This window comes from Trachinotus anak, unplaced genomic scaffold (assembly GCF_046630095.1).
Source record: "Trachinotus anak isolate AG129_WGS33_773 ecotype Australia unplaced genomic scaffold, CSIRO_AGI_Tana_v1 ptg000008l, whole genome shotgun sequence".
NCBI lineage: Eukaryota > Metazoa > Chordata > Actinopteri > Carangiformes > Carangidae > Trachinotus > Trachinotus anak.
Window position 1 is genome coordinate 11,905,878 of NW_027273859.1, and position 14,000 is coordinate 11,919,877.

At 41.9% G+C, this 14,000-nt stretch overlaps 1 protein-coding gene across 5 annotated transcripts in view; it reads left to right on the top strand.

The window, feature by feature from the left end:
* Positions 1-14,000, top strand: part of mctp1a (multiple C2 domains, transmembrane 1a) — a 137,526-nt gene that overhangs the window by 106,724 nt on the left and 16,802 nt on the right. For 3 of the 5 annotated variants that reach the window (XM_071482626.1, XM_071482628.1, XM_071482627.1), the window contains 2 exons: positions 3,649-3,705; positions 9,879-9,977. In XM_071482626.1, coding sequence (XP_071338727.1) covers positions 3,649-3,705; positions 9,879-9,977 — 156 coding nt within the window. The remainder of the gene's footprint in view (positions 1-3,648; positions 3,706-9,878; positions 9,978-14,000) is intronic. The other 2 variants (XM_071482629.1, XM_071482630.1) reach the window with 1 other exon arrangement.

Here is a 14,000-nt window from a genome sequence, read left to right on the forward strand (position 1 = left end):
TGGCTGCCCTGATTTAAGTTAAAGGACCGCTTATCACCATTGCTGTCACATTCACCATAACACTACAGAGCCACGAGTGTGTCCTGTAAGATGAAGGTCACAGTAATGATCTTTTGTGACCCTCAGCGTGTCCTCTCTGTCCTTGAAAAGGCACTAGGGGAGCTGTTGTGCCACTGATATAGTGCAAGGAGCAGCCAAGAACATAAAAGTTGTGCTCTCAGGAATCAATAGGTTATCATAAATTTCTTTCTGATAGACAGTTCCTTAAAACTTTTTTCTTTGCTATTCCCTTTTACCTCTCTAACAACTTGTTTATCACAGCTCAATCAGTGCAGCAAGGATTTTCTCACACAGGAAAACCTCAGATCCAAACACTATGGACTCCTTTTGTCAGAATTTTTTCAAATTCAGTCCAGACGGACTTTAGCTAGCACCATACACTTCAGCTAGCAGAGAGTAACAGTAAGTGGTAGAGACAAATCTGGCTCCTAAGGCTGAATGTAAATTTCATGACATGTAGATGCATACAAGTGTCACAGTTCAAGCTTTGTAGCTCTCAAGAATCAGTCACTAAATCGTAAAGCAATAGTCTTGCAAGGATGCCCTTAAGAATTCCAGCTGCCAAAACAACTACTAACACTACTACACCACCTCTGTGCATTGATTTTGTTGCCTTACTGTTTTGACTGTATCATCGTTAAAGATTAGACCATTCACACACACAAAACGTCTACATGCAGAGGAATACACTTTTTTTTTCAGAGTAAAAATAGATAATGCACAATTGATTTTTCCACTTAAATTTAAATCACAGCAACTCGTCTGTCATAAACACTTTTTGCATCAAAGGGGAAGAGCAGTGAGAGAGGATGCAGAGTTTTTGCTTAGATCTGAGCCAGTGCAACAGAAACTTCTTTTCAATTCTTTCAAGCCACTTAGGTCAAACAGATGCATTCCTACTTTCACAGCCATTTGAACTCTCAATGTCATTGTACTCACTTATATTCTTTGTGTGTCTTTTATATTATCACCATCTTTGTATGTATTTATGGGACACAGTGTAATCTGTAAGAGTAGCCTGCATCATCCTGTATCATTTGAATAGGTCTGAATATGTTAATCCCCACCTCAGTAGATATTGAATTGACTGGAGCAGCTCTGCAGGCAATGCGCGCTCTACACGATCCTGTCGACAGCAAAGCTTTGATGCTGCCGTGCTGTAATGATAGTAATTCAAACAACATGATAATGGGGGGATAAGCAGACAAATGATATCATACACCAAACAGGTCTTAGAAAGAGAGAAAGAATGAGGCAAATAGCGAGAGAGGTAGAGGGAGAGAAAGAAAGAAAGATGTTTGGAATTCAGCGGCTGCACCGAGGTAATTTATATCCTCCCTTACTGAGACAGTAGCTTCAGTGCGCGCATTTAGCCGTGGCAATCTTCAGGGCAGATGACATGTTCCATGTCTTTTTATTTATTAATTTTACACTGTGTCTCATTGCAGGAAACATGACTTCTCTCTGTAACCAGAGGCGATAGAAGGGAGAGAGCAGAGCGGAGAGCAGAGGCAGACAAACGACTCTATCATTCTCTCTGTCTCTCTAGGTCATGCTTCTCCAGCTAGCTCATGCTCATTCCCTTTGTTTAAAGTTTGGAGCGTGTGCCAGGCATACCCTACTAAAGCCTCTGTGTGGAGGAATCCATTATGTTTGTATTTTGGCATGGGTGAAAGGATTTAGGAGGAACCATGATGACTTTATAAACAGTTATAGTCCATTTGTTTAGAGATGCCAGAAGGCTTTCGTTTTTACAGTATCATATCTACATCTTTTGCCTCAGCTGAGCACAACAATTCCCTCTCCGGTATTTGTTTAGTATAGTAGTAAATGTATTCTGTATCAATAAAGAGATTGTGAAGTGTGAACAGTCAAGTTTATTTGTCTAGACAGTGATGGAGTCTAAGTGAACTGGGAATAACCAGTTGCTATACAGTCAGACAGTGAAAATGAGGAGCGCCATGCATACATGCACAACACTTTGCCCTAGTGACTCTGAGCTATTGATAGAACACACGCACAAACACACACACACACGCACACACACACACACACTATTGACTCTACCCTCTCAACTCTGCTGTTCTGAACTCCTCTTTGTTTGTGTGGGAAGCTGAATTTACATAAGAGGCTTATGTCAGCCGCCACATAGTTTCCCCCCTTATTCCAATGAAAAACAAAAAGCACAAAAGCTATTGTCTTGTTAAGTAATGATTTTTGGATTTCTCCAAACTAGTTTGTGCAGTTCTGGAGGTGGTTAGGGGGTTGTGTTGATGTTGAGGCTGGGCAAAGGTTTTCAGGGGTTTGGGGGTTGGGGCTGGTAATGCAATACAACAATGGGAGCAGATGAATACTGAGGTTGACAGCCGTAAGGCTTATGATATGGGTGTTTGTTTATGTAAATTGGAAGTAACAATATGACCTTGTAGCTTTGATGCGTGATTGACAGAAAGAGGGTGGATAGGATGCAGAGGGGATCTGTGGGTTTTCGATTTGGCGACATCACATTACATGTGAACTTGTTCATGTTCACAATACCCACAAGTACTGTATCGCTAGACAGTAATCAGTCATACAGTAATATCACTAAACACAGTTACCCAAGCTGATTTTGTTATGGCAAGAATTTCCATATATGCCAAGACATTTGTTTATTTGCTTGCTTTCACATACAGATAGAGGTCTAAGCTGCTTCCATAAAGTTATTTCTTCACTACATTTCAGTGCCTCTTAATGTCTATGTCAAATTCTGCTACTGAATAGAAAAGGCTACAACTTGCGTCTACTGTTGATATGTTGTACAGTATATTTATCCATATGTGCCTTTGTGTTTTTGGTTCTGACATCATTGTGTCATTGTCATGTGTCATTTTTTCTTTGTCTTGTACAGTATGTATCATACATGGTATCTTGGGGCTCCAGAGCTACACTAGCTCTTGTTTCATTGGTTGTGGACCACTGAAGCACATAGTTGCTGTTCTTTGTGACTTGCTCTCGGTGCTGCAGGCTTTTCCTCTCTCTTCTTTCATGTAGCATCATTCTGTGGGAGGATGTGAAAAGACAGACAGATAAATGTATAGAAATTGTGAGGTAGAGGTTAGAGACGAGTGCAAAGGTTAAAGAGGTCAGCAGAGACCAAGCACAATCAGAAGAAGAGTTCTGCTATCTCGTCCCGCTGAATGTTGTAAGATTTGAATGCTTTTGTGAAATGCGATTTGAGTGGATGAATAGACTTTAATCCTCAGCCCGTTGAAATTCAAAGCCAGAGCATTTGCTTACATTTCCAGAAGTGTCAACACATTTGAACAACAGACTGTTTCTAAAATTAAATTGTAATTCAAAATCATTCTGAAGCTCATGACATATTACCACACACCAGTCCAATAGTTGTGCTCTCTGCGTGCTATCCATACTCATTAACAAACTCTTGCCCGACATAAGCATAACCAATCAGCTTTAATGTGCCTCTTTGGCTGTTCTGATGACGTTAACCCTGTGTTATCTAATGTTTATCTGTACTATAGCTGTTGCATAAACATTTTTATTTCTTGTTTTCTTTTTTTCTCTTTTCTCTGTTGCAACTGTCAGCAAGCAGTGGAGGACCTGCTGGAGGACGAGGATGAGGATTTTGACAAAGATGACAAGGTAATTATGTCTTGTGTCAGGGATGCACTCACACACAAACACGTACACAAACATATGCGCTCACACACACAAGCACATACATGGACACACACACTTACATACACTGGCTCACTGCCTCAGGAAGGGTTGACACTGCTTCACAGACCGGAAACACAAACAGACAAAATGAAATGACTCCATCTTCCCCTCCCATCTTCTCCTCCCATCTTCTCCTCTGTTCAGTTATTCTCACTGCCTGAGGTGCAAACATGTGTACAAAGATTGCACAACCTTTTAACCTTTTGAAAAGTTTTCTCTATAGGTATATACACAGCATATCCTTTACCTCTTTTCCTTGTGGTTGGCTTTGCTCTGGTGTTTTACTGCAGTTTGGTGCACAATCCTTATTTTTCCCTCCATGCAACACTAAGTCGAATTTACATTACTAACATTGTTCTTCAGCTTCCTGAGATCGTTCACCCTTATAAAGTGCTTAGTTAGCTATTTAGGCCCATTCACTGCTCCTTTATGTCCCAGTAAAACAGCATCTGGGCTTGTCCAGACACTATCAGGTAACAACAGGTGGCTGCTTTACTGCCTCTGCTCGTTTACACTGGAGGAACAGCTACTGAAGCAAATGCCACTGGATAGGATACAGTACCTTGTCAATGTTCCACTTAGGAATGTTAACTGAAACATTAAAGCTCTTTATCCACCTACTGTGTTGTCTGGATTTGGGTGAGGCAAAAAATAATTTTCTGTTTGATACTCCAGTCTGATCAGACTCAAGCAGTGTTGAACAAGTTAATAACTTGAGCATGGGAAAACTATGAAGTACCGTGACTGAACAATCTGGAATCTGAAATTACTTGAGCTGATACTTGATGCCTTACAGCCGCACTCCAGCAATATAAAGGTTAGCAGGCTAAGATGTGGTAATTTGCATGACCTGGATTGGTAAACTTTTTGGAGCAAAACAAATTGCCTGGTCAAAGGCAATTTGTTTTGCCTTTGTTTTGTCAAAGCCTTTGACCAGGCAATTTGATATCTGAGAATTATTTTGCCTGAGGACACTGTATGCAGAATCTACTTATGCAACTTCAACCTCACTACAACCTCTCCTGTTTTTTAAGGGTCATAAGTGCAAGAAGGCACAAAAGGGTTAAAATAGAAAACCACATTTATAGTGCAGATGGTCAAATAGTCATCCCACCAGTAAGTCAGCCAGTCAGGCAATCAGTCAGCCAAGCAGCCGGTCGGGCGATGAGCACACAAAGATACGTGAGCATTACATCCTCTCCCACAGTGATGCCGAAGCAAAGTTTCATGCCTGTGAAGTTCCAAGGCTGAAACGTACAGGGGGCCACTGACTGAAGATATGCACCAGGCAACCTTGAACCATTTTCTTCTTTTTTTACTCCTTCTTAACGTCTGCCTGCCATCACTGCATTTCCTACCTCCTCTCAGGGGAAAAATAAAAATACAGGCATTTGAAAAGCTGCAGATTATATGAAATACATTTTGGACTTTCATATTGAAATGAGGTGCAGCGGCAGCTTGTGCGGCCTCCGTCAGATTTGGCGCCAAACTGATTATTCCACATAAGAAGGCCTTGCTCTCTGTGCTCACACAGGGCTGGGATGCTGGATAGCACAGCCGCCACAAAGGCTACAATTTACCAACTCTGGCTTCATACATTTTGATCTATTGCTCCCCTCAACTGTTAGCATTTCATTTGAGCTGTAGGGAAGTTGAAAGGGGGGCATTTTTCTTTTTTCTTCACCTACATCTCTCTCCCCTCCCACTCTCCTTCTACCCTTCCCTCAATCGTCCGCTTCCCTGCCTTTTTTTCTCTTTCATTCTGACACATATTCTCTCCCTCTCTCTCTCTCTCTTCACTCTACTCTCCCTTCAACCTGGTTAAGTGCAGAACAAATGGAGTTTCAAGTTTTAACAAATTCGTCTCTTACATTGGATATTAGGTCTTTTACATTGAATATGAGGTAACTTAAGATTGTATGAGTAAGTATGAAGGACGGGTCGAAGGAGGCCTCTTTTATGGCACAGGCCTATAGAGGAGAGGGGGGGGGGGGGGGGGGGGGCCTTGGCACATTAATAAATGTGCCAAGGCCTCATTTTAATTGAACTTGAAGCATATGTTGCAAGTATGCACAATCCGTCCCAGATGTTTACTCCAGCCATGTGCACAGCTCTTCCCAGTGCACCACAAGGCAACTATTAGCTGGATAACCGTTGCTCCAGAGGCTAAATGGGGTATTACATGGCCAAAAAGTAGAGCACCTGTTTTTCATTGCAAAGAGGACCCCTTGCAGGCCTTTTGCCTTGGATCACCACATGTGTTTCGACTTAACAGATTGTTGGGGAGACGTGAAAAGTGTCTTTCTTGTGAGCAAGCACTGATATTAGTCACTTAATCTCAATGAAAGTCCAGCATCTAGACTAATTGATGGGGACGGCTCAGTTGTTAAAGCCAAACAGGCAGGCACATGAAGGGTGAAAGAATGTTAGACATGAACTATTTTTTCCTCCTCTCCTCTCCCCTACTCCTTCACACTGTGCATTTGTGTGTGTGCACCGACCTTCAACATGGAATGTTGCCTGATTCTTATTGCCTACACACACACACACACACAAACACACACACACATGCATAAAATATGTTAACAGTATACTGCCCCAGTTTTTAACCTCTATTTTCAATAAAACTAATTTTAAACATAGTGGCATTTCGCAGGTGCACATTTTTTCCTTTATTGATGCCATACACAGATGTAACACAAAGTTAAAAAAAAAAAAACATGGGAATTAGAAAAAATGTTTTATACATATTCCACATCAAAGGAGGTTGCAGTGGTCCTATGAAGAAGTTTTTTATTGTAAATAGGGTTTTTGGAAATTCAAATATTCCAGAATCACACATTTGATGTATTTCAATGTAATTTAATGAAAAACTGTGCTTACTGTTAATCTTGACTTTAATCTAAGAATAGGTTTTCATAATAAGAAATACTGAACTGAGACAGTTTTGAAATCATGGACCATAATTTTTTTTCATCTCTTTTTTGATGGTGTCCTGAATATGTATCCAATATACTGTAGCTAAATACACCTTATTAATAAATCGGTGACATTATGAACTCTGAATCCTACACATAAACAGTAAACAGTAAGCAATTGCTCAAGTTCACAAACCTTACAGTAATTGAACCATGTAGATCCAACTGTATCTTAATTTTGACTTGTAATCCAGTTAGCTGCCATTGTGCCATGTACATCACCTCCCTAGTGACACTCATTTTAATGTACTGAAGTAATGAAAGAAATGTAGTTGTCAGTGAAAATTATTAACTTTGTTTTGGAAAATTATATTTAGAGCGTTTTGTTAAAATATCTGCCTTGAAAATGGTCTTTTCAAGAACATGGACAAGTATTCACATCCAAGTATCTGTCACCTCCACCATCCCTTCAACCCCAAAATCAAGCAAATATATGTTTATAATTTCCTTTAATTTTGTCCCGCTGTGTCTTTAAGTGCCTTTCAGTATCTTCCAGTTGAGCTTGAAGCAACATTGTGAGACTTGGGCAGTGCAACTCAGCCCTGTAGTGACAGGCTACTGGCTGCAGGGGCTTCAGTGTGCAATGTAGCCTGTGATGTCTCCCCTCACCTGTGGGGTGGCTGTCCAGAGCTGGCATGAGGCAATCACCTTGGGCTCTGCATGGGTGTGAGTGTTTGTGCACGTAAATATGTTTGTGTGAGCGTCTCTCGCTTGTGTGTAGAGTGGCTCAGCTGCCTCCCAGAGGGGGGGCTTACTGGAAAAAGGGAGAGAGGGAGAGAGAGAGGGAGAGAGCGACAGACTGAACGAGTGAGGAGATTACCCTCACACGGTTGACTGGTCACTGAAGCGCTCATGCTCCGCTCAGCTAGGCTCCACTAGCCTCAGGAGGACCTGACACAGATAAGATACACACTGCAATCATGTCCTGCTCACGGGCTTACTGCTCGGTGCACTCCCTCTCTCTTTCTCTCTCTACGTCTATCTGTCTGTATCTCACTCACACACATACAGACACACACATGCACCTACAAGATCTCTCTTTCCCATTTCTCACGCATTTTCTCCATCGCTTCCTCATGTGCACAATCAATGGTAAATATAAAGTAGATATCTTTCATTATCTTGATTTGTAAAATCAGAATTTGTAGTCATTATTTAGTCTTTTACAGACCCAGTTCTTCAAGGCATTCCATATTTTTTTTCATGCAGTTTTAGGTCAAATCTATAGACTTTATTCAGTGCTGTTTTTGACCTATTTAGGCACCAGCTTATCATAGTTATATCATATGGGATTATGATACAGTTTGGAAGAATTGAAGCTTTCTGTAATTTATGTGCGTCTTGCATGACATACAATAATTCCCACCCAAATGGTGGTCCAAAAAGGTTAGAGCAAGTTGGAATGCACATCTGGTTTCATCAGTTTTATGAGTGCCATATAGTATTTTTTATCATGTGGAGGCCGTATTGATGACTCCACTGTGTATACAAGACTAAGCATACATGATTCTCCGTTTCTTCATCTCTCCTGCCACACAGTCATCTTCCTACACCACAGTATCTCTTTATCCTCCTCATCTATAGTGCTGAGGCAGCCTTTCCACCCTCCGCAGTTTTCCCTGTAGGTATGACTCATGCACACACGTATATACACATGCACACACAATCCCCCATATATGTGTGTTTATCAATGGCTCTCTAGCAAGGATATAACTCCTGGTGAAGGGCTAGTATCAGCACACATATCCATTGCTCATTGTGCAGGCCTCACAGCCATTCCGCTGCTGATTTTAACAATGTCTCCCCATCTCTGTCTCAGCTTCTGTCTCTTCTTCTATGTACCATTAAGCAAATGCCTAGGCTCTCTGCTCATTGAAATGTTAAGTAAGCGGCACACTTTGTCTCTGTGTGAATATGGTTAAAAAGAGTTTTCAGATTTATCTCCAGATAGCATATGGAGCTCTGCAGCACCTTCCCAAGCCCTGGCACTCATCTCTCAGCCCCAGTCACGGCACTGCGCTGATCGCTCAGATAGTGACATGGCATAATGTAATTGGACTAAAGAGAGCAGAGGGAATTATATCAATGCTCTGGAAAAAAAAAAGTGTGACTGAAGGCTATTGAGCTTGTGATGCAGTGGGCTTGTCCTCAGGTATCAGGGGGTGTCTTCAGCTGCTGAGGAGAATGGGAGAGAGAGACAGAGGGAGAAAGGGGAAGAGAAAAGTTTGAATTTCTGTGTTCTTTTCTTCTTGCCGCCTGTGAAGGATGAAAAGCGTCACGCTGTAAAAGATGCTTTTGACTTTTCCGCTTCATTTTTCTTCCCATCTCACTGTCTTTTTTTCCCGTTGTTCAGCAGAGACGCTGGTAGGAACTGCATTTTAATCATGTTTGGCTAATAGAGGGAGGAATGAAAACAAAAAGGAGGGTGAAAGAGGCATGCAGGGGTATTGTCTCTCTATGCAAAACACACTGCATTGTTTGTTTGTTTTTCCTTTTTGTCACACACACACATCAGGTGGATCATCTCTCACTATCTCTATTCCCCCCAGATACATATCTCTTGCTTTGTCTTTTGCTTTCTGTCATTTCTCCTTCATTCTCTGACTCTCTGCCATTTTTTAACTCTGGCCTTTGTTATTTAAATGAAATTTTGTTGGGTTTTTTTATGTACCATGGGTTTTTTTTTTTTTTGTAGTTTTGTGCAGTATACCTATAGGTTAACGCAGTTCACCATACACTCACCACTATCATTGTAGAGGTTATAGACATGGGTGTTTCTCTGCACATAGCTTTGCAATAGTCCAATCTGTCCAGTTTTAATCTAACTATCAAATGTAGTTATTTTGAGGTCTAAGCAAAGGTGAATACTGAAAAAAAAAATCAATCAGGAGTGTCCCCTGCATTACAAAGCTAAAGCTGTTACCAGTGCAGTGCTTCTGTTTACAATCTCTGCAGTGCATTTAGTGAGAACAATGTTACACACACATGCTACAACCTTGTTATATTGGATCAACTACAAGACCCCCGTTGTAAAACATCCAATTTTTTTTCTTTAACCCTTTCACCTTAATTTCTCTGGGTTGTAAAGAGAAAATCTCACTGTAATCTATCCACAAGGACCCTAAACCAGGCCCCTGGGAGGACAGCTGTGATAAAAACCATATCCTCGAGGATATGTTGGCTTCCTGGCACTTTGAGTGGATACGAACGATGGTGGTAAGTGGGCATGTGTGTGGCTCTGGCACTGACTCCTGACGATGTGTGTCGCTGTCTTCCGGTTTCCTATTTGGCTCATCATCTGTCCGACGGCCTCTGTCTGCCGTCCTGTCGGGGTTTGTGTACAGTGCTTGTTCCCTGTCCACGTCTCAATTAACACCCACGCACTGCACGTTTGGCCCTCAACCTAACCCCACCTCGAGGCATCTGCCTCTGCCTGCTCTTTAAGGTGATGGGGAAACTAATGGGGCTTCAGCATGGAAGGCTGCTTCCGTCTTTTTGTGTGACTTCCCTGTGGCACTGTAGACCTGTTACACTGCAAGGTGACAGCTGTAGATTGAGGTGTGATGGTGTGTCAATTATGTTTTGCTGGTGGGAGTGGTTCTGGGGTACTAAAGGGTGACACTTGGAGTGACTTGTGTATTCGTACTTGTTTTGAATATAATCTGTGAAGTGACAGGGGCCATAAGGGAGTAAAATCTCATAGAGTGGTTTTAAGGTGCTTTTTTTTTTTTTTTTTTTTGAACCAAAAATAGACATTTAGATATATTTTGAAAAGCAGTATTTACATTTCTCTTAAAAAACATGATTGTTTTCACACTTTGTAACCCCTAAGTCACCGATAATGAGCACCTAACAAACAAATTTTCTAATGAGTTTCACAGCCCTGAGAGAGTGTGTGTGTGTGTGTGTGTGTGTGTGGGTGGGTGAGCGGCGGTGGTAGGGTGATTTGAATGTGCTTGTGATCGCTTTTTCTTAAAAGTTGCTACAGAAACAGCAAAACTATTTCATATTGCTGAAGCAAATCCCAATGCTCATTATGCCTAATGCAGCAATGTCTACTCCCCCAACTGTTATTGTTCTGAATCACGTACACACAAGCGGCTGAAGCAACTGAACTTTTTGACTGATGAACTATGCATCAAAGGATTACGACGAGCACTCGTTGCACTGTAGGTGAGGAGTTCTTCTGTGCTCTCATCCACCCAAAGTAACTCTCTCCGAGACTCTCACCGAATAGGATGTTGAAGATGGCACACACTCAGCCCTCCCGGTCTCTCATTGGACAGAATGTGGAGCACAACACTTGACAGCAGTGTCGTCTGAATTTGAAAGTCAGACATGTAAGAAGGCAGCCGCCACCTTTTCTTTTAACAAGAGTCATAAATCTGTAATGAGCACAGAGAGGATGCATATTTTATTTACTTTTTTGAAGACGTGATCCCTTCACTTCATAGCGATGCACTCTCGCTCTGTCGTTTTTTTTCTTCCAAAACAAAGTTTAAAACAGTGGATGTTACAACTGTTTCTATTGCCTCTCTCTATCTGAACATGAATATGTAATTAAAGGTACGCCAAAGTTAGCAAGCTTTACAGACCAAGGTGATGAATCAGATGTAATTTAAGAGTGAGATATGATTTAATTAATGAAAAAAGTTTAAATATTGTGTAGTTTAAAAAACTTAATTAGTTAAACACTTAATTAGTGGACACATACATCACCTTACAGAATAAAAAAAAAACCTATATGTGTTTTAAAATTACCTTTCTTTTCTAACATAATTATCAGAAATTCTGTACCTTATCTATAAGATATAAAAACTCATTTGTATGTACCTTGTAATTTGGAGTATGGTCTAAACAAATTAATTCAGAGTTTAGATTGCAGTGGCATATGTTTGAAGTAAACCCAGACAGAGACTGAGACAGGCGAACGCTTCGACAGACAGACTGACAGACAGACAGACGGGGGGTGGGCCGGAGCTGCTAAATCAGGCCAACAGAGGACAAGAGTAATGTTGTCCCATTCATCACACACTGCCAGGCTGGATCCCGGGAAGGACAGGGGAAGGAGAGAGCAGGAGCAGGGGAGCAGAGGTGAGGCAAGGTGGGGGAGAATTGGGCAGGGTGGGGGTGCACGCTGGGTAGGGGTCCGGTGGCGTTCAGCAGGAGGCGAGGAAGGGGAAGTGATCAAGCGCAGAAGTTGTGGAGTGGTAGTCATTTATGTGTGTGTGTATGTGTGTGTGCCCGACCTTGAGTCTGATGGAGTTGCTGGTGTGGTGGAGGTGATGAGGGGCCCCAGAGGGAGATGGGAAAAGATGATCAGTGGCAAACAACCTCCTGCCACCCTGACACATTAGAGATACAGTGCACACTCATAACACCAGAAACCTTTCTCTTTAGAATACGAAGCAGAGGTCAAACTGAAAATAAGTCACCACCAGCACCACCTCTTCCTTTTATTCCCTCTTTCACTCTTTCCCTTTTTTCCTCTCTGTTACATATGTGTATATTTATCTTCGCTATGGGACTAGGCTGGGTGAAGAGACTAATTAGTACTAGAAAGCATTGTCTGCCTGGTCCACCTTCAGCTGACAGTCTTAACTGGAGTTTGACTTTGGCTTTGTGGGAGCAACCCTCAGCGCACACAGATATTCTGTGAAGAAATCTGTGTGTACATCCCATACACACAGACATACACATATACGCACTCGCATTCATTCATTTGGGCCTGTGGGAGTGGGATGCCCCTTCACATCTTAACGTGGCCCTTGTGTGTGCGAGCCGCTTGATGAGGACCAGGAGGACGTGCAGCGCATCTCAACACCCTAGTTAAACAGATATTTATGTGTTTATGATAAAAAAAGAGAGGGAGGGAAATAGAGATGTATTCCCCACATTTGCTCATGGATTAGGTGTTGTGTGGCATAAATTATTTATTAAAACTGCAGCCTCAAAAAAAAGGAACATCTGCCTCTTTCATGTGGTGCTGGCGAGGTGCCAGATTGCATGGTGGTATCTGAGACTGGCCGCAGGGCCTTTGTCTCATCTTGTTGTCATATCCTGACAGAGGGGAAATGTTCTTCTAGACTACTGGGTCCCCCAGTTTTTTTCTTTCCCTTGAGGGACCTCTCTTAACTCCCAATGGGTAAAATCTGTGACTCATCGCTGAAGAGTGGAGGTGGTAAGACTTGGAATAGACACCAATGAAACAGATTTGATTTTTTTTCATGGGCAGTTGTTGCTTACATAATCTGCCTCTGTTTTAGGATCTGAACTATTTCAATGGTCAGCATAATAAAAATGAAGTACTCCATGCTGCATTCGACTCTTGTCAAAAATTAATCCATCAGAACATGTTCATTGCTATATACCTACTGTAAGTGTTCCTGCTTGCTTCATTTTGGAGACAGGCCATATGAACATTTAACTGTAGAGTCAGAAGTGTTACTCATCTATAGAACCAAACAAAATACTGCTAGATTGAACTGTATGCCACCAGTTGATGTGAATGAAAGTCTCCTTTCCTTTCATCAACCGCGAAATTATTACCAGCCACAACAGCAGGTCTAGTGTGCTTTTCACCTTGTGTGTGTGTGTGTGGGTGTGTGTGTGTGTGTGTGTGTGTGTGTGTGTGTGTGTGTGTGGGTGTGTGTGTGTGTGTGCGTGTGTGCGTGTGTGCGTGTGTGTGTGTGTGACATTTGAGTACTGGCAGATGTTTATTTGTCTGTCTGTCTGTAGAGTTTATCACCACGATAGCGTCACAACCTGCAAGACACAGACATGAAACTTTACAGGTGTGTAGTTGAGATTAAAATGAAGGCTGAGATGGGTGTGGTCTGACATCAGTGGAGCAGGTCGGAACATCAAAATGTTGACGGATGTTACAGCTGGTGTGATCCCATCGCAAGATTTATTTAATTGCAGTAAGTTGTTTCTTTCATCCATATTTGATTTTTCAGGGACACATCTAGTTTTAAATATACAGATGCTGACTGTATGCACTATTTATTTTTCTGTCATTCCTAATTCTTGCACAGGCTTTGGAAATTGAATTTGTGTCACCCCTAAAGCATTCCTCAACTTGCTCAACTTTTGAGCACCCCCCCCCCCCCCCCTTTTTTTTTTTTTCCTGGGGTGGAAATGGGAGGGATACCAACTCTCTCTGCAGTTACAAAATCAACAAGAATGCTTTCAAATGCCCTCTGGGAGCCACATATTAGCATCCTGTCACGTTTTATA